Below are 21222 nucleotides of genomic sequence, written 5' to 3' on the forward strand. Positions count from 1 at the left end.
GCGGGTTAGGTGGATTGGCCATGCTAAATTGCCCGTAGTGTCCTAAAAAGTAAGGTTAAGGGGGGGGTTGTTGGGTTATGGGTATAGGGTGGATACGTGGGTTTGAGTAGGGTGATCATTGCTGGGCACAACATCGAGGGTCGAAGGGCCTGTTCTGTGCTGTACTGTTCTATGTTCTAAGAGCTGAGGCTCCTCCATGTCTGAACTCACAGCCCCACCCTCCTGTCCCTGACCACTGGCCGAACTCAATCTGATGTGTGTGACTGCCTCCTGGAACACAGTGTCCAAGTACCTCTCCCCCTCCCTGATGTGTCGCAGCATCCAAAGCTCAAAATCCAGCTCTTCAACTCTGAGCCCGAGTTGAACCAACTCTGAACCAACGCTACTCCAGACGTGCTCACTGGGAACCACAATGGAGTGCACCAGCTCCCACATCATGTAGCAACAGATCACATGACCTACCAAATCTATTTTATTTAATTTGTTTTTATTTATTTATTTTTTTTAAAAACATTTTTTATAATATTCCTCAACACAATCTGAACACTATTTAGTTATTACATTTAGACTACCCAATTCTTTTTTTCCAAGGGGCAATTTAGTGCGGCCAATACACTTACCCTGCACATCTTTCCTTTGTGGGTGTGTGACCCATGCAGACACAGGAAGAATATGCAAACTCCACATGGACAGTGACCTAGAGCCGGGATCGAACCCGGGTCCTTGGCGCAGTGAGGCAGCAGTGCTAACCAGTGCACCACAGTGCCGCCCGCCTGAACACAATTTACAAACCAGTCATTTAAAATGGATTTTCAAATTTGCACAGATTCCTTATTAGCCATTCAAGTCACAGCCGTCCTGTGATGCCACCTTCCACTTTTTTTCCACCAGTCGGAACACTCAGTCAGTGAATCAGTGAAACTACCGATATTTCCAGGCCGCCGATTGAATTCCTCCAGCTCTGATCCGCTCCCTGGTCAGTGAAACCATCGACACTCCCAGGCCGCTGATCGAATTCTGATCGAATTCCTCCCGCTCGGCCCCGCTCCTTGGTCAGTGAAACCGCCCACCTTGAGAACTTGTCAACCACCGTAAGAACATCGGTGTATCCTTGAGATGGAGGAAGGGAGATATAGTCGACCTGCAAATGCTGGGTTGGTCCCGCTGGAGCAGGGGACCTCAGCTGGGGCATAAACGTGATAGGTCCAGGATTGTTCTTCTGGCCGATCACGTAGCTCCCAACTGGGTGTGTTTTTGAATCCTCGACCCCACCAGCCTCTCTGGAACCGTGCTGTCATCTGTTGCTGGGCCAGGTGCCCCCATGAATGGATCTATTGGGCTAAATAGGGCCTGTGACGTGACTGGCATGTTGGTGTCTCTTTGTCTCCAGATTCCTTAATCACCTAGCTTCATTCCTGCTTCAATCCATGTCCACATTTAGTCTCGGTACATTTGCCTTGCGTTGTCTGTAGGTCTCGAGTTAAACTGATTGCTCCAAGTCTGCATGTTTGTGTTGGTTCCTCTGGAGGAGCACATTGTGAGGCGGCCTCTTTGGGCTGCCTTGTCGACTGGGGCGTTACCTTGTGCTTCTGTTGTATTTTCCTTCGTTTGGGCTCTACACTTCAAAGTGGACACTTCACGTGGTAGCTGTATGGCCTCTAGTAAGTCTCGTACCCCTTTCCATTTCGGAGAGGTGTACCTGCAGCGGTGAGAAATCCCCTTCTCCGCCATAACAGCCAAAGTCATGAGCAACTCCAAAGCTGTACCTTGCGTCTGTATAGATGTTAGCTGTCTCCTTTTGCTATCTGGCATGCCTCCGCCAGGGCCCGTAACTCAGCCTATTGGGCTGATGTCCCTTAAGGGCACACAACTCTTTGCCACAATCTCGTGTAGGCTTGTCAACAAAAGAGGAGTCATAGAATTTATAGTGCAGAATGAGACCATTCGGCCCATTGAGTCTGCACCAGCCCTTGGAAAGAGCACCCTACCTAAGTCCACACCTCCACCCCATCCCTGTAACCCAGTAATGACACCCAACTTTTTATTTTGGCCACTAAGGGTAATTTAGAATGGCTAACCCCCTAACCTGCACATCTTTGGTCTGTGGAGGAAACCGGAGCACCCGGAGGAAACCCACACAGACACAGGGAGATCATGCAGACTCCGCATAGACGTCTGTAAATAGGGTCAGGTCCAATCTTTCTTCGGCTGCCATGCTTGATTCCCCATTTCATTCACGATCTCAACACATTCATGTCCTTTTCCTCCCCCCTCTTGCTCCTTGGGAAGCGGGAGCATAGATGGTGGGTTTATCGGGCTAGCCCGGACAATGTGGAGTTTGGGGCCTCCAAGATCGTTCTCCATCTAGTCCATCAGGCTGCAGTCACCTGTGGTATTCTGTTCATAGGCAACAGAATGTGTATGGCGTGTGGGCACTTGACTGTTAACTTGTGGTCTCGGGCTGGACCCGCAGTGGCCATTACAGCCTGACATTGGGCTTCCATGGTCCTCAGGCATGAAACCCTCCACTTCCGAGGGTTACTGTTTCCAGTTTTCCCAAATAGTACCCAATGGGTCTCTGTCGATCCCCATGTTCTGGTGCCACTATTGCTGTCATGTACAAACAAGAGAAATGGCCAGCCATTGCCGGGGATGCCCAGAGTCGGTGCCGAACACAAGGCCTTTTTTAGGTTCGCGAAGGCCTCCAGCTCTTCTTCCGTGATGGAAATGGCTTCTTTGGATTTTTGCTTGCCCTTCAAAAGGTCATTCAATGGTTGAGCCAGCTGTGTGTAGGAGTCAATACAATTTCGGTTAAAGTTACACAAACCCAAAAAGTATCTGAGTTCCTGGATGCTATTGGGCTGTTTAGATGTCCGAATGGCTGTTGTCCTATCCTGGATAAGTTCTCTCTTTCCTTCCAAAATAATTTGTCCCAGGTACACAACCTCTGCTCGGGCAATTTATGCTTTGGCAATGCTGGCGTTGTGTCCTCTCAGGTGGAGGTGGTCCAGCATGGTACGCAAGTCTTGTTTGCGTTGTTCTTCCACATTGGATGCTAATGGGATGTCATCCACGCACTGGATAACCATGGAATGCATGGGAGGTAACTCTCTCAAATGGCTTTGCAAGGCCAAGTGGATTGGATTTGGATTTTGTTTATTGTCACGTGTACCGCGGTGCAGTGAAAAGTATTTTTGTGCGAGCAGCTCAACAGATCATTAAGTACATGAAAAGAAAAGGAAATAACAGAAAATACATAATAGGGCAACACAAGGTACACAATGTAACTACATAACACCGGCATCGGATGAAGCATACAGGGTGTAGTGTTAATGAGGTCAGTCCATAAGAGGGTCATTTAGGAGTCTGGTAACAGCGGGGAAGAAGCTGTTTTTGAGCCTGTTTGTGCGTGTTCTTCTGTATCTCCTGCCCAATGAAAGAAGTTGGAAGAGTGAGTAAGCCGGGTGGGAGGGTTCCTTGATTGTGCTGCCCGCTTTCCCCAGGCAGCGGGAGGTGTAGATGGAGTCAATGGATGGGAGGCAGGTTCACGTGATGGACTGGACTGTGCTCATAACTCTCTGAAGTTTCTTGCGGTCTTGGGCCGAGCAGCTGCCATACCAGGCTGTGATGCAGCCAGATAGGATGCTTTCTATGGTGTATCTGTAAAAGTTGTTAATTGTTAATGTGGACATGCCGAATTTCCTTAGTTTCTTGAGGAAGTATAGGCGCTGTTGTGCTTTCTTGGTAGTAGCGCGACGTGGGTGGATCAGGACAGATTTTTTGGAGATGTGCACCCCTAGGAATTTGAAACTGTTCACCATCTCCACCTCGGCCCCGTTGATGCTGACAGGGGTGTGTACAGTACTTTGCTTTCTGAAGTCAATGACCAGCTCTTTAGTTTTGCTGGCACTGAGGGAGAGATTGTTGTCGCTGCACCACTCCACTAGGTTCTCTATCTCCCTCCTGTATTCTGACGCGTCGTTATTCGAGATCCGCCCCACTATGGTCGTATCGTCAGCAAACTTGGAGGTGGAGTTGGAACTAAATTTTGCCATGCAGTCATGTGTGTACAGGGAGTAGAGTAGGGGGCTAAGTACGCAGCTTTGTAGGGCCCACCTTGCGAGGAATATTATGGAGGAGGTGTTGTTGTTTATTCTTACTGATTGTGGTCTGTGGGTTAGGAAGTTGAGGATCCAGTTGCAGAGTGAGGAACCAAGTCCTAGGTTTTGGATCTTTGACATGAGCTTGGCTGTGATTATGGTGTTGAAGGCGGAGCTGTAGTCAATAAATAGGAAATGAAATACAGTAGAGCTGTTGTGAAAACCCTGTGGTAGACTCCACCTCCAAGTTTGCTGACGATACGACCTTAGTGGGGCGGATCTCGAATAACGACGAGTCAGAATACAGGAGGGAGATAGAGAACCTAGTGGAGTGGTGTAACGACAACAATCTCTGCCTCAATGCCAGCAAAACTAAAAGGTGTACTGCTGCTGTTGAACAGGTGTACTGCTGCTGTTGAACAGTAAAGGCGAATCACAGTCGAACCTCAGGTGCCAATGGTACCGACGAAAATCCATTTGCCATATCCATTAGCGAGAACTGTTTGTGTTCCACTGTTAGAGCATTAAAGATGGTGGAGGGTCGGCTACCAAAGGTGCCCTTTGATCAGTGCACTGATTGACCTTTCTGTAATCGATGGTCAGACGCCAAGTTCCGTTGGCTTTCTATACTGGCCACATGTTGGAGGAACTATGTGTTTTTATCAGGACACCTTGCTCCTCGAGTTGTTGGATGACTGGCAAGATGCCAGAAATAGAGACTAGGCTGATGGGGTACTGATTGGTACACTGTGGTAAATCATGCCAATTCCATGCGGAGTAGGCCGCAATCATTCTTATCTTAGGCCCATATTCCAATTCCTCCTTGTTCAAGCTCCTGATAGACCATCTGACTTGGCCATCTTCTAAATGCATTGAGGAATTCAATTGAATTAGTACATCCATTCCTAGAAGTGTTTGTCCCACTGGGCGTGGGCCAAGTTCAAAGAGTATGGGTTGAGTTCTTCTGATGACAACAATTTGTCCCCCAGCCCCCATGGGCAACTTGTACCTTGCCAACAAGAGGTAAAGAGTTTTTGTATCTTAGGGGTAAACATGTTAATTCAGCCCCTGTACCCAGGAGACAGTCTATATCTTGATCGGCCACCCTCATAGTGATGTACAATCCATCACCTCACTGTTGGACGAATGCCAGGAGAGCTGCTGGGAGATCGAGGGTGGGCTCTCCTAGTTTTCTGCAACTCCAAGCAACTCCTTCTCTTGCTGTGGTGTACGCTGCTTAAATCGTTGCACCAGGTCATCCTCACCACCAGAGGGCGTGCTTGGATTGGAGGTCATGCTCTTTCCCTGACCTCTCTGCCTGCCCTTTTCCTTGCACTGTTTCACCTAGTGGCCTTCTTTCCCGCAGAGATAACACTCTCCAGGTAGTTTGTCTTGGTTATTGTTGTTTGTCTTGTTGGGTGATGAGACCATCAATTCACAAGACACGTGATTGGAAGTGAACAGTGGTTTTAATAGTCTTACAACTGAGCCTGCCTGCGATGAGATGAACTGGCAGCAGGCTCACGACTGCAGATCTTTATACTTCTGGTTAGTGGGAGGAGCCATGGGCGGAGCCAAGGGTGGAGCCCAGAACAAACTCCTCATGTCCCCCTATGGGCAGAGCCGCGCAACGGTTCGTATACAGAGCCCACAAGGACACAATACATGTAATACAACACAGTGTGAATTACTAGGTTTATAATTCAACACATTGGACTTCCCTCTTGTCTGAATGGCTCGGAGTTTTGCTGCCATATCCTTGTATTACTGGTTACACCGATCGACTAATGCTGCAAAGGTTATTTCTCAGGTCTCCCGGCAGGGCAGAGTAATCTTTAGCACTTTCGCCAATTCTGGTTTCAATCCAGCAACGAAAGCAACTTTCATCGGTCCGAAAGTGCTATCGCCCATTTCTTCAGGTCCCTGATCATGTATTCCGGCGTATTCCAACCATACAGATCGGAATCGTCATCGTACTCTAACACTCCCTTGCCCCTGATTGCTGGCAAGCTGCGATCTTTTCCCAGTCTGTTTTTGCTGGACCAGACGTGAGCAGCCAGCGCTGCCTCACAGCCCATCCTGCTCCTGATTGCTGCTCATTGACCCCAAGGGCAATTTGGATCACTTTACTCAATCTCTTCCCATCTCGTCGAGGTAGCATTACCGTCAGGATCAGTACCCCATCGAACAGGTGAAGATTGTAAATGCCTTTTAAATGCTCCAACTGTTCCCAAGGTTTCATTCCCCCTTTTTTGGGATGTGGCAATTCTTTTGACCATTGATCAATTTTTTCCAGGTCCATGGGAACATGCTGATAATACTGGGTGCTTTCGTGCCCCCCGGGGTCGGTGGTTGCTTCTGCTAAAACCGTAACCTGCTTTTTCTTTAAGAGGATTGAGTCGCGCCAATCCTCTCAGGATTGAGGATTGAGGGTGCCTCCTCCGGATGACTTTCTCCACTGGAATCGCTGGAGGACTCCAAATCGGTTTCTATACCAGCAGGGCCGGCCCAAGGCACCGGCAACTCGGGCTGTCGCCCGGGGCGCCATGTGTTAGGGGGCGCCAGAGACTCGGGTCCCGCGCATGCGCAGTTGGGCCGGTGCCAACCAGCGCATGCGCGGTGGCCGCCCTCCCCCAGGGCGGGCCCCCCGCCCCCCCTTCCGTCCGCCTCCCCCCCCCATCCGTCCGCCCGCCCTCGGGCCCGCCCCGCCGCCTCGGCCCCGCCCCCCCGCCCCCGGCCCCCCCCCCTCGGCCCCCCCCCCCCTCGGCCCCGCCCCCCTCGGCCCCGCCCCCCCTCGGCCCCGCCCCCCCTCGCCCCCCCCTCGGCCCCGCCGCCCCCCCTCGGCCCCGCCCCCCCTCGGCCCCGCCCCCCCCTCGGCCCCCCCCCCCCCAAGGGCGCCGAAGTTTAGTTTGCCCGGGGCGCCAGCAACCCTAGGGCCGGCGCTGTATACCAGCTTCGCGAAACTGCGCTTCTTGCTGATGCGCTATTTCTTCTCGGCAAGGGTACAAATTGTACCTGAGGGATATACCTGGCCTTTTCCATGTTGGTGGGATTTCTAGTTCTTGGGAAAATTGATTTTAAAGTTATTTGATTTCGGACTTAAGTTCTTTAACTTCTGACTTAAGATCGTTTATCTCGGCTTCTAACATTTCCGATTTAAATTTCCTTTCTTAACTGTTCGTTTACTGCCGTCAACTGGTAAGTGTGTGATCATGTTGGAATTGACTCGTAATTTCATTTCGCTGTTGAACCTGGCCCATCACGACTCGGGACCATTTGGTTTGGTCCTTTTCTTTCATCCGGGTAGTTTTTCCCTGGATTCTTTTAATATCTTCAAAGGACCATTGTCCTTTGGAGGCACCGTGCTTTTCCTCAATCTCTGTACAGGTTTTGGACAATTCAAACTGTTGCACTATACATTCCTTTAATTGCTGAAATATCTCATCTATGGAAACATTGGGCAGGGTTTGCCTGCCTTTGAGTATGGTCAGCAACTGTTTGTTCTGTTCCTCTGGCCTAGTACCTATGTTTAGACTCAAGCCGTGTGGCTTCTTTCAGCCAGGCTGGTATATCTACCCTGTATATCGCCGAAATCCAGATGTCTGTTTAGGGACTTGAGCCAACTACCGTACCGGAGTTTCTGGGTCGCGTAAGAGGGTTACTGAGTCTAAACAGCGGCCGGGGACTTTTTGAAATAAAGAGGTGTCCATACTACTGGGAATAGACCCTTTGTCCAGATCTTCGGTTCCATTTCCCTCTTAGCGACCCTGCTCGCAGCGCCAAATTGTAGGGCCTCTTATTTTTCAAATAAGAGACGAGGATCCGGCGGATCCTTTGATATGTGACTTCGAATAGTGGTCATTACCATCACTTACATTGATATCCAATTTACTGGCTGTACTCACTTTGTTACATTGTCACACCTGTAGTCTGGGTTCTGTAAAACTGATGTGTTCCCACAGTATACTTGCAGCAATGGAGATTAGGCTGATGGGGTACTTTCACATAGACACAATATTTTGAAAAGTTGGTTTTTAACTATTTTCCTAAATACAGGATGTTTCCTCTTGTGGGATCATTCAAAATTGGAGTCACTTTAAAATAATAACTTGCCCATTTTAAGGCAGAGGACAACCATTTTCCCTCAGAGGGGAATGAGTGTTTGAACTCTCTTCCTCAAAGGGCAGTGGAAGCAGAGTCTCTGAATATTTTGAAGGCTGGATAGATTCTTGATACGCAAGGGGGTGAAAGGTTATCAGGGGGTGAGCGGGAATGTAAAGTTGACGTTAACTTATTGAATGGTGGAGCAGTCTCAAGGGACCGAGTGGCCTACTCCTGCTCCTAATTCGCATGTTATCACATCCTTTATAATATACTGGGGTGGCATGGTGGCTCAGTGGTTAGCACTGCTGCCTCACAGTGCCAGGGACCAGGTTCAATTCCGGCCTTGGGTAACAGTTTGTGTGTAGTTTGTATATCCTCCCCATGTCTGCGTGGGTTTCCTCTGGGTGCTCCGGCTTCCCTCACAGTCCAAAGATGTGCAGGTTAGGTGGATTGGCCGTGATAAATTGCTCCTTCGTGTCCAGGGGTGTGCAGGTTAGGTTGCTGGGTTATGGGGATAGGGTGGGGTGAACATGGGTAGAGTGCACATTCGAAGGGTCAGTGCAGACTCAATGGACCGAATGGCCTCCAGCTACACTTTAGGGATTCTATGATTGTAGCATTTTCCCTGCTCCTGATGTCAAACTAATGGGTCTGTGGTTCCCGTTTTCTTTCTCCCTCCTTAAATAGTGGGGTTACATTTACCACCTTCCAATCTGCAGGAACCATTCCAGAATCTATAGAATTATGAAAGATGATCACCAATGTATCCACAATCTCTACAGCCGCCTCTTTCAACACTCTGGGATGTAGAGCATCAGCTTTTGGGGATTTATTAACTTTCAACCACATTAATTTCTCCAGTAATACTTTTTTTTACTAATACTAATCTCTCAGTTCCTCGTGCTCACTCGTCCCTTGGTTCTCTCATGTTTTTGGGATGATTTCTGTATCTTTCTCCGTGAAGACAGACTCACATTGTTTAGTTTCTCTGCCATTTCCTTATTCCCCATTATAAACTCTCCTGTCTCTGCCTGGAATGGACCCACATTGGTAGAGAACCTAGTGGAGTGGTGCAGCGACAACAATCTCTCCCTTAATGCCAGCAAAACTAAAGAGCTGGTCATCGACTTCAGGAAGCAAAGTACTGTGCACACCCCTGTCAGCATCAACGGAGCCGAGGTAGAGATAGAATAGAACAGTACAGCACAGAACAGGCCCTTCGGCCCTCGATGTTGTGCCGAGCAATGATCACCCTACTTAAACCCACGTAACCCGTAACCCAACAATCCCATTAACCTTACACTACGGGCAATTTAGCATGGCCAATCCACCTAACCCGCACATCTTTGGACTGTGGGAGGAAACCGGAGCACCCGGAGGAAACCCACGCACACACGGGGAGGACGTGCAGACTCCACACAGACAGTGACCCAGCCGGGAATCGAACCTGGGACCCTGGAGCTGTGAAGCATTGATGCTAACCACCATGCTACCGTGAGGCCCCAAGATGGTGAGCAGTTTCAAATTCCTAGGGGTGCACATCACCAAAAATCTATCCTGGTCCACTCATGTCAACGCTATCACCAAGAAAGCACAACAGCGCCTTTACTTCCTCAGGAAACTAAGGAAATTCGGCATGTCCACATTAACCCTTACCAACTTTTACAGATGCACTATAGAGAGCATCCTATCGGGCTGCATCACAGCCTGGTATGGCAACTGCTCGGCCCAGGACCGCAAGGAACTTCAGAGAGTCATGAATACCGCCCAGTCCATCACACGAACCTGCCTCCCATCCATTGATTGAAATGAAAATCGCTTATTGTCACGAGTAGGCTTCAATGAAGTTACTGTGAAAAGCCCCTAGTCGCCACATTCCGGCGCCTGTCCGGGGAGGCTGGTACGGGAATCCATCTACACCTCCCGCTGCCGGGGGAAAGCAGGCAGCATAATCAAGGATCCCTCCCACCCGGCTTACTCACTTTTCCAACTTCTTCCATCGGGCAGGAGATTCAGAAGTCTGAGAACACGGACGAACAGACTCAAAAACAGCTTCTTCCCCACTGTCACCAGACTCCTAAATGACGCTCTTATGGACTGACCTCATTAACACTACACCCTGTATGCTTCATCCAATGCCAATGCTTATGTAGTACATTGTATATATTGTGGTGCCCTATTATGTATTCTCATGTATTTTCTTGAATTCTGTTTAATTCCCTTTTCTTCCCATGTACTGAATGATCTGTTGAGCTGCTTGCAGAAAAATACTTTTCACTGTACCTCGGTACACGTGACAATAAACAAATCCAATCCAATCCAATCCTTTGCTAATCTTTTCCTTTTCACATTCCTATCGGAGCTTTTTCAGTCGTTTTTCCAATCCTCAGGCTTACGACTATTTTGGCCACTTTATGAGCCTCTTACTTTGATCTAATGGAATCTTTAACTTTTCTTGTTCCCTACGGTTCCATCACTTTTCCTGTTGGATTATATTCTTTAAAGGATTCTATATTTGTTGTATACATGTAATAATTCCTTAACTGCTAGCGATTGCCTGTCTATTGTCATACCTTTGTTGTAGGGAAAAATCCCTTGTGCCAGTGCATTCAAGAGGTCGAGTCTCAAGGCAAGGTTCAAAGCGTTTTTACTGTATTGTACAAGTTCTGAAGTCCTTCAGGGAAACCACACAGCCAGCTCCTAACAATGGCTTGACCACGGTGATCTTCCGGATATGCAGACGAGGTTCAATATTTATAGAGAGTACAAGCATTTGCAAGGTTTTGGCGGGCTTTTGCCATTTTACATTTGAATAGTACAGATAAATAGTACAGATACATGATTTCCCGGGCTTCCTGACTCTGCCGTCAATGTCTCGTTATCTGCTTGGTTTTAATAGGTGTTCCCTTGACTAACAATGGGGTCCCATTATCTCTATGCTGTACCTTGATTAGGTGTTGAGTGTGGTTCCTGGGTTAACCTGGGAATCTATTGTGTCAGCCTCCTGTTTGATAGGATTTGTGTCTGTGTGTAAAACTAATCTAATCAATATATTTAATCCTTAGGTTTCTTTTGCCTGCCAGGGTCATTTTGGTTTTACAACATTTCATTTTATAACATTTCATTTTATAAGTTTTAATCAAAATATATATATATCTGCCCCACTGTCAGGATCTTGACTTGCAGATATCCCGATCTTCTGGCCATGGTGCCGTTTTAAGATGCAGCTTCGTGCTGTTGCTAGGTAGATTATAGATTCTCTATTTCGTTCGAAAAAGGTTTCTCAGCTGTGCAAAAATGGGATTCAAACGAATGCCCATCCCTTTACATCATAAATGGTGCCAATCAGTCCAATAAATGAAGAAGGCTTTGATGATGTAAATATTAATACGAATCCAATATAGCCTTAAAAAATGTCCTACTCACCTTTTATTGTAAGTTCCCAATCTACCACAGACATCTTACCCCTCACACTGTGACTGTTTCCTTCTGTGAGAAACACCCAGCTAAACTAAACAAAATAACCATGTAACCACCATAGCCCACCATTACCATGACAACATGGCATGATTTGAGGGGTTCTAAACATAAATGGGAACAAAATATCATCCAGCTTCAAAACACCCTTTCACTCTGGTCTTTGTGAAATTTCAAGGCAGGTATCCACAACAAGGCTCAAAGAGCATCAGCCCACTGGAGGCAAAGTCGTGAGACCGGCCAGTCCAGCAGAAAGAAACCCTCCAACCCTCCCCATTGACCAACTGATAGAATGAACATAATGCAGTCCTGGAAGTAATTGAAAGCAGAACAATAACAGGATCCAACTCCTGTAATCACTTGTAAACTTGTTGGTGTCTCTGCAGGTTGCATAACCAAGTGAATCCCTTCCCACACTGAGGGCAGGTGAACGGCTTCTCCTGAGAGTGAACCCGCTGGTGTGACTTCAGGCTGGAAAACTCAGTGAATCGCTTATCACATTGAGAGCAGATGAAAGGTTTCTCCCCAGTTTGAAACCGCTGGTGTCTCTGTAGGGTGGTTGAATGTCTGAATCCCTTCCCACACTGAGAGCAGGTGAACGGCCACTTCCCAGTGTGAACTCGCTGGTGTGACTGCAGGCTGGATAACAAAGTGAATCCCTTCTCACACACAGAGTAGGTGAATGGCCTCTCCTCAGTGTGAATGCATCGATGAGCTTCCAGTTCTGATGGAACTTTGCATCCCTTCCCACAGTCCACACATTTTTGCGGTTTCTCCATGTTTTGGATCTCCTCCTTATCTCCAGGTCAATAATTTAAAGACTTGTCCACACACAGAGCACGTGTACAATTTCTCCCCGCTGTGAATGGCGCGATGTTTTTTCAGGCTGTGTAACTGGTTAAAGCTCTTTCCACAGTCAGTGCCCTGGAACACTCTCACCCGGGTGTGTGTGTCTCGGTGCTTTTCCAGTCACACTTAAGGTTAAAATCTTAAGTAGGCAGAATGGGCAAATATTTCTCCTTCTAGATTCAAAGGCCAATGATATTCAGGGCCTGATGAATTGAGTGAGTCTGTCAGATCTATACGTGACGTTTGAAATTTCTGTCTGTAACTCCTCCTCTTCTAATAAACTGTAAAAACAATTTAGAAAATACGTCACTGTCAGTACAGGATAGAAATTCAGAACAAACAAAATAAGATTCTCTGGAACATTCTTTCCACTCTCGTTTCCCAAAGGTGTAAATCTCCATCCCTCACACTCTTCCTCCATTCTCACTCTGCTGTATCTAATATTCACCCTCCCAATTCTCCTGAAGGTGCTGATTCAGGCTGGTTGACAGATCCCGGCTCACTGCTTCCTGTCCTGGACGCAGAGATCATAACAAACAGGAGCTGCCGTCGGCTATTTGGGCCATCGGGCCTGCTCAACCATTCAATGAGATCATTGGCCAATCTACCTCAGCACCATTTCCCCACCATTTTCCCTCATATCACTTGCTATCTTCAATATCTAGAAACCTATCAATCTCTGGCTTGGAAATATTTGATGACTGAGGCTCCATGGTCTCTGCGGGAGAGAATTCCAAAACTTCACCACATCCTCGAGTGAGGAAATCCCTCCTCATCTCAGCTTTCTCTCCATTTTCCTGCCAGTTCCCCATAACCCTCAACTCCCTCGTCAATCAGAAATCTGTCTAACTCAGCGGTGAATATATTCAATGACTCCCAGACTCCGCTGGTCCCTGTGGAAGAGAAATCCAGAGACTAACAACCCACTGAGCGAAGAGATGACTGGAAATATATAACATAGCGACAGCACAATATTACACAACTGGAAATAATAATAAATGTACTTTATTACAGAACTAGCAATAATATATCTAATATGCACCATATAACAACACTGGATATCCTATATTAATTTACTGTCCCTTTAAATGTCAGCCATCTCCTGCAGAGTCTGCACCCTCCCTGGATGCACTTCCTTTAGATTCTGAGCAGGTGCGGTGCAGAGGATAGTTTACGCACGTGAGCCAAAAGTAGCGAGATGCTCATGTGCTGCCATTCAGGAGGAGTGCGCATGTGCGGGTATTCGGGAGGAATGCGCATGTGCAGATATTCGGGAGAAGTGCGCATGTGCGGGTGTGCGAGGCGGGGACCGGGACAAAGCGGCGCACTGACCATCCGGGTCTTCCAGCCTTTCCCATTGGACACCAGCTCAGCGCGGCTGGAGGGAAAAGTCTCTCCCGCCCCTCATTGTCTGTCAGCGGGGGACTGGCCAATGGCAAACCGGGAGGACAGGAATGACTCAGCTCCACTGGCCAATCAGAACTCCCCCATTGTTTGTCAGCGGGGGACTGGCCAATGGCAAACCGGGAGGACAGGAAAGACTCAGCTCCACTGGCCAATCAGAACTCCCCCATTGTCTGTCAGCGGGGGACTGGCCAATGGGAAACCGGAAGGACAGGAGGGACTCTGATCCAGGCATTTTGGGTGTGAAGATTGAGCTTCAAACCTCTTCCTGTCTCCAACATCTGTGAGTAAAACACTTTCTTTTCTCCCCCTTTCCATTTCTTTTCTCGTTCTCACCTTCAATTGGTGACTTGCAGCAACTGAAGGGAAAGGAAGTGAATCCAGGGAGGGTGGAGACTCGGGAAAGCTTGGCCCAGGTCCCTCTCTCTCGGTAGCATAGTGGTTAGCACTTTTCATCACAGCTCCAGGGTCCCGGGTTCGTTTCCCCACTGGGTCACTGTCTCTGCAGAGTGTACACGTTCTCCCCGTGACTGCGTGGGTTTCTTCCAGATGCTCTGGTTTCCTCTCATAGTCCAAATATGTATAAGTTTGGTGGATTGGCCATGATAAATTGTCCTTGGTATCCAGAAAGGTAAGGGGGGTTACTGGGATAAGTTGGAGATGTGGGCCGAAGGCGGTTGCTCTTTCCATGGGGTGGTGTAGACTCGATGGGCCGAATGGGCTCCTTCTGCACTATAATTTTATGATTTATTATGATATGGGGGATAGTGTGGGAAAATGGTGCTGAGGTAGATCGGCCAATGATCTCATTGAATGGTTGAACAAACCTGATTGGCCGACTCCATCTTCTTTTATGACCTCTGTGTCTTGGACAGGAGGCAGTGAGCATGGATCTGCTAATCAGCCAGAATCAGCACCTGTACTGCCAATGATGTCTGTTGCAAATTCATTTTACAGGACATCAGCAGGGGAGGATCTACAGACAGAAATCTGAAACCAACGGTCGCATTACGATCTGACAGGTCACTTGATTTATTGGGACCTGAATGTCATCGACCTCTGGATCTAGAAGTAGAAATGTTTGCACGTCACATCTGCTTCAAAAGATTTTAAACATCAGTGTGACTGGAAAAGCACTGAGACACCCACACACCCCAGTGAGAGTGTTCCAGAGCACTGACTGTGGAAAGAGCTTTGACCAGATACAAAAAACTAGTTTTCTGTGTGGACGAGGCTTCAACTGTTCCTCCAACCTGGAGAGGCCCAAGGACACGTGCACCATGGAGAAACCGTGGAAATGTGGAGGCTGTGGGAAAGGATTCAAAGCGCCATCAGAGCTGGAAATTCATCGACGCAGTCACACTGGGGAGAAGCCGTTCACCTGCCCCGAGTGTGGAAAGGGATTTGCTCGGTTATATCACCTGCAGATACACCAGCGAGTTCACACTGGGGAGAGGCCGTTCACCTGCTCTGAGTGTGGGAAGGGATTCGCTGATTCATCCAACCTGCACAAGCACCAGCAACTTCACACTGGGGAGAAGCCGTTCAACTGTTCTGAGTGTGGGAAGGGATTCAGGGACTCATCCACTCTGCTCGTACACCAGCGAGTTCACACTGGCGAGAAGCTGTTCACCTGCTCGGAGTGTGGGAGGGGATTTACACGGTTTTGCAGACTGCAGTCACACGAGCGAATTCACACCGGAGAGAGGCCATTTACCTGCCCTGAATGTGGGAAGGGATTCACTCAGTTAGCCCATCTGCAGTCACACCAGCGACTTCACACTGGGGAGAGGCTGTTATTCTGCTCCGAATGTGGGAAGGGCTTTACTCAGTTCTCCCATCTGCAAACACATCAACGAATTCATACTGGGGAGAGGCCATTCACCTGCTCTGAATGTGGGAAGGGATTCACTCAGTTACCCCACTTGCACAAGCACCAGCGAATCCACGCTGGGGAGAGGCCATTCACCTGCTCTGAGTGTGGGAAAGGATTCACTCAGTTATCCAAATTGCAGACACACCAGCGAGTTCACGCTGGGGAGAAGTCATTCACCTGTTCTGAGTGTGGGAAGGAATTCACCACATCATCCACTCTGCTGATACACCAGCGAATTCACACGGGGGAGAGGCCGTACATCTGCTCTGTGTGTGGGAAGGGATTCACTCAGTTATTCACCCTGCAAGCACACCGGCGAGTTCACACCGGGGAGAGGCCATTCACCTGCTCTCAGTGTGAGAAGGGGTTTACTCAGTTAGGCAATCTGCTGAGACACCAGCGAATTCACACTGGGGAGAAGGCTTTCACTTGCTTGGAATGTGAGAAGGGATTCACTGAGAAATCCAGCCTGTTGAGACACCAGCGAGTTCACACTGGGGAGCGGCCGTTCACCTGCTCGGAGTGTGGGAAGCAATTCACCCAGTTATCTGACATGCTGAAGCACCAGCGAGTTCACAATTGATTGCAATGCATGGATTCTTTTGGAAAAAGAATGTTTTTATTGAAGTTTTGAATTTTATTCACTATACTTTGGTAAGGATAAATGTGCCGTTACAATGTACATGTCATTTTCCTCTGTGCCGATCCCGAACATGTGGGCACGGTTGGCCGGGCCCCCCTAGCACCATTCACACTTGTCCTGTACCTGCCGTGGCGAGGGCCCACAGGATCGTTCCTGTACAGGAGGACTCCACCATCCTAACCCATTCTGTGTGTCTGTCCTTCACCCATCCCCTCACTCTTTCCACCGTGGCTGCCCAGTGGTGGTATTACAAATTCGGGGGGCCAGGCCCCCCCCCCCCCCCATATTTCGTTATCTTTGTAGTTTTGTTTTGGGGATTCTTGGATTCTTTCCCACTACCCTGCCCCCGCACACATACAAATGGCATAATCATCTTGTCTATTGAATGGAAAAAGGCCTTGGGGATGTAGATTGGTATGGATCTGAACAGGAAGAGGAACTTGGGCAGTACGTTCATCTTGATCGTCCACACTCTCCCTGCCAGGGAAAGCGGGAATGTCGCACCTCAGGAGGTCCTTTTTTACTTCCTCCACTGGAGTGGTCAGTTTCCACTTGTGGATCCGTGTACAGACATAGGCAACCTGGATCCCCAGGTTGCAGAATTTGCTTTGGGCTATTTTATGTGGTAGCTCTGCCCCTTCCCCTCACAGGTTCACCGGGAAAACTTCGCTTTTGCACAAGTGACGTTTATAGCCCGAAAAAGGCTCCAAACTCCCCCAGCAGCTTCACGATTTCTTTCATGCTGCTTTGTGGGTTCGAGATGTAGAGGAACAGGTCATCCGCATCAAGCAAGACTCTGTGCTTTCGGTCTCCTTTTCAGATTCCCTTCCCACCTCCCACCGCTCTCAGGGCAATCGCCAGCGGCTCGATTGCCAGAGCGAACAAGAGCGGGGACAGCGGCACGCCTGCTTTGTGCCTCTGTGCAGCTGGAAGTATTTAGAGCTGGTTGGTCTGAACGATCAACTTGGAGGCATCGTACAGGAGTTTCACCCATGAGGTGACCCCCATCCCTCGCCCAACCGCTCTAGTACATCAATGACTTTCGCTCGACTCTGTCGAAGGCCTTTTCTGCATCCAGGGAGACAATCCCTTCTGACGTTCCCTCCCCGGATGGGGGTCAGTATCACGTTCAGCAGTCGTCGGTTGTTCGCAGTCAGCTGTCTACCCTTAACAAAGCCTGTCTGGTCCTCTGCGACCCCTCTCCAGCTGCTTAGCCAGGACTTTCGCGCCACATTGAGCAGCGCAATGGGTCTGTATGATCCGCACTCCGTTGGGTCTTTTTGGGGATCAGCGATATGGTGGCCTGTGTTAGCCTTGGAGGCAGGCTGCCCCTCGATAGCGAGTCTGCGAACATCTACAGTTGAGGGGCCAGTGCCATCGGAGAGTTCTTTTATAGAAGTCCGCAGGGAACCCGTCGGGTCCCGGCGCCTTTCCCGCCTGCATGGAGCTGATGCTCCCCATGACCTCTCCCAGTCCTAGTTGTGCTTTCAGCTCCCTCCATCTATGGTCCCCACGACTGACCTGTCCAGTCCATCAAGGAACCCTTTCAACCCCGAGTCCTTGTTTGGGGGGGGGGGGGGGGGTTCGGAGGTGTACAGTCCCCGGAAGAAGGCTTTGTTGACCTTTTTTGATTCGGCTACCAGTCTGCCTCTGCTATCCTTTACCTCCCTAGTGGCTGCCTGCTTTTTCAGTTGGTGAGCCAGCAGTTGGCTAGCCTTGTCTCCGTGCTCATAAAAGGTCCCCGTGTTTGGCGGCGTTGGTACACTGCTTTCCTAGTGGATAGCAAGTTAAAGTCCACCTGTAGCTTTTTCCTCTGCGGCTCTACGGTCGGGGCCTCGGGCTATTTTCTGTCAAATTCCAGAATGGAGTCGATCAGCTGTTGCCTGGCCACCCTCTCTTCACTGTCTCTGCGAACCTTGTAGGCTATAATCTCTCCCCTAATCAGAGCTTTCAGTGCCTCCCAGTATGTGGAAGGTGAGACTTCCCCGTTCTGGTTGTTAGTGATGTACTTGCCGATGGCCGGTGATGTTTTCTGGCAGAAGACCTTGTCGGCCAAGAGGGTCGTGTCCAATCTCCATGTGGGGCATTGGGCTTGGCCCGTCTCCAACCTCACATCCATGTAATGTGGAGCGTGGTCTGAGATTACAATCATGGATTATTCCGCTCTGGCTATTTCTGGAAGCACCGATTTCCCCACTACAATAATAATAATAATAATAACAATCTTTATTGTCACCAGTAGGCTTATACTGCAATGAAGTTACTGTGAAAATCCCCTAGTCGCCACATTCCGGCGCCTGTTCGGGTACACAGAGGGAGAATTCAGAATGCTCAAATTACCTAACAGCATGTCTTTCAGGACTTGTGGGAGGAAACCGGAGCACCCGGAGGAAACCCACGCAGACATGTGGAGAACGTGCAGACTCCTCATAGACAGTGACCAAGCCGGGAATCGAACCTGGGATCTTGGCGCTGGGAAACCACAGTGCTAACCGCTGTGCTACCATGCTGCCCGCAAAGTCGATTTGGGTATAGACACTGTGTACTGGCGAGAAAAACGAGAATTCCTTCTCACCTGGGTGCATGAACCACCAAGGGTACACCTGCTGCAGAAAAGTTCCCATTTTCCTCGCCATGCACGCCGTTTTCCCCGTCCTGGGGTTTGATCTGTCCGTCAGTGGGTCCGTTACAGAATTAAAGTCCGCCCCATGATCAGTCGGTGCGTATCTACGCCGGGGATTTCCGCCGTGGTCTTCTTTATAAACTCTGTCATCCCAATTGGGAGCGTACACGTTTGGCAGTATCATCGGTACCCCTTCCAGGACACCACTGACCATGATGCACTGTCCCCATTAGTCTGTAACTGTCCTCGTCACAGTAAACACCGTCCTCTTACTTAGAAATGTGGCTAGCCAGGGCCAAGTCCACCTCCTCCTGCTCAAGGCTCTGCCTCATGCAGTTCAAGGTGGTCTACAGAGCAAACCTGACCAGAACCCGAATGAACAGATTCTTCCTGGAGGTGGAGCTGTGATGTGTGTGCTGCCAGGGAGGCCTGGCCAACCCCACCCACATGATCTGGGCTTGCCCCAGACATGTCGGGTTCTGGACAGCTTTCTTCGAGGCAATGTCCAAGGTTGTGGGGGTGAGGGTGGAGCCCTGCCCAAGAGTGGCAGTCTTCGGCGTATCGGAGCAGCCAGAACAACAAAGGGGGAAGGGATCGGATGGCCCCAGCTTTGCCGGAGAATCCTGCTTGGCTGGCGATCAGCAGCACCACCCACAGCTGCAGACTGGATGGCAGACCTGACGGAATTTCTCCACGTGGAGAAGATTAAGGACGCCATCCGAGGGTCGGACCAGGGCTTCCACAAAGCGTTGGGGGCCATTGGTCAGGCTGTTCCAAGACCTGTTAGGAGGCCAACAGCGACGAGGGAGAGACGGTGGGGGGGAGAGCAGGGGGGAACGCACAACACCAGGAGGTACAAAGGGGGGAGGAAATGAGGAAACTCAGGGGAACCACAGGGAGAAGCATGGAAGAGGGGGAGAGCAGGTAGGAAGCCCCACCCCCTCCCGAACCCACAAGGTCTGCAACAAAACCACAGGAGGGAAAAGGAAGAACACCAACTGAACGAGAGAACATCCAGGGCGGAAGAGGGAGAGGCCATGGAGGGGAAGGGGTGGGGGAGAGAAGACATCAAGAAAGATGGATGTACAGACGAAACTGTAGAAATTGTAAATATCGTCACAAAAGTCATAGTAAAATTGAAAATGGCAATAAAAACATTTTTAAAAAATGGCTAGCCCCCAACCCTTGTCACGTAGCAGGAATGGTAGGTCTGTCCCACCCAGCCCTTCCTTACCTAGTCGGTCCTTCTCCTTGAGGTGCATCTCTTGGAAGAAGATTATGTCGGCTTTCATACCTTTCAGGTGGGCAAAGACTCTGGATCCTTTCTCTGGACCGTCAAGTCTGATGTTCCAGGTGAATGTCCTCATAAAAACATAGAAAATAGAGGCCATTCAACCCTATGAGCCAGCATCACCATTTATTATGATCACGGCTGATCCCGCCTTCTCCCTATATCCCGTCATCCCTTTAGCCCCAAGAGCTGTATCTAATTCCTTCTTGAAGTTACACAACATTTTGACCTCAACTACTTTCTGTGGTAGTGAATTGTGAATTCCACTGATTCACCACTCTCTGGGTGAAGACATTTCTCCCCACCTCAGTTCTAAGAGGTTTAACCCTTATCCTCAAACTATGACCCCTAGATCTGGACTCGCCCACCATTGGGAACATTCTTTCTGAATCTACCCTGTCTAATCCTGTTCGAATTTTGTACGTTTCTATGAGACCCCCCTCTCATTCTTCTAAACTCCAATAAATGTAATTCTAACCAACTTTGTCTCTCCTTGTACTACAGTCCCACCATCCCAAGAATCAGCCTGGTAAGCCTTTGCTGCACTCCCTCCATAGCAAGAGCATCCTCCCTCAGATAAAGACCAAAACTGCACACACTACTCCAGGTGTGGCCTCACCAATGCCCTATACGTTTGCAGTAAAATATTTATTTTCCTATACTCAAATCTTCTTACTATGCAGGCCAACATACCATTTGCCTTTTTCACTGCCTGCTGCACCTGCGCACTTTCTTTCAGCGACAGATGCACGAGGACACCAAGGTCTCAATTTACACCCATTCAAATAATGATCTGCCTTCCTATTTTTTCTGAGAAAGTGGATAACTTCACATTTATCCACATTATACTGCATG

General features: G+C 49.1%; 1 protein-coding gene across 1 annotated transcript in view; it reads left to right on the forward strand.

The window, feature by feature from the left end:
- Nucleotides 1–13986: 13986 nt before the first annotated feature.
- The window catches only part of LOC119951529 (zinc finger protein 585A-like), a 93252-nt gene continuing 86016 nt past the window's right edge, over nt 13987–21222 (forward strand). Inside the window, exons 1-2 of the mRNA XM_038774729.1 lie at nt 13987–14217; nt 14892–16391. Coding sequence (XP_038630657.1) covers nt 14981–16391 — 1411 coding nt within the window. The 5' untranslated portion in view covers nt 13987–14217; nt 14892–14980. The remainder of the gene's footprint in view (nt 14218–14891; nt 16392–21222) is intronic.

The sequence above is a fragment of the Scyliorhinus canicula genome, chromosome 17, assembly GCF_902713615.1.
Source record: "Scyliorhinus canicula chromosome 17, sScyCan1.1, whole genome shotgun sequence".
NCBI lineage: Eukaryota > Metazoa > Chordata > Chondrichthyes > Carcharhiniformes > Scyliorhinidae > Scyliorhinus > Scyliorhinus canicula.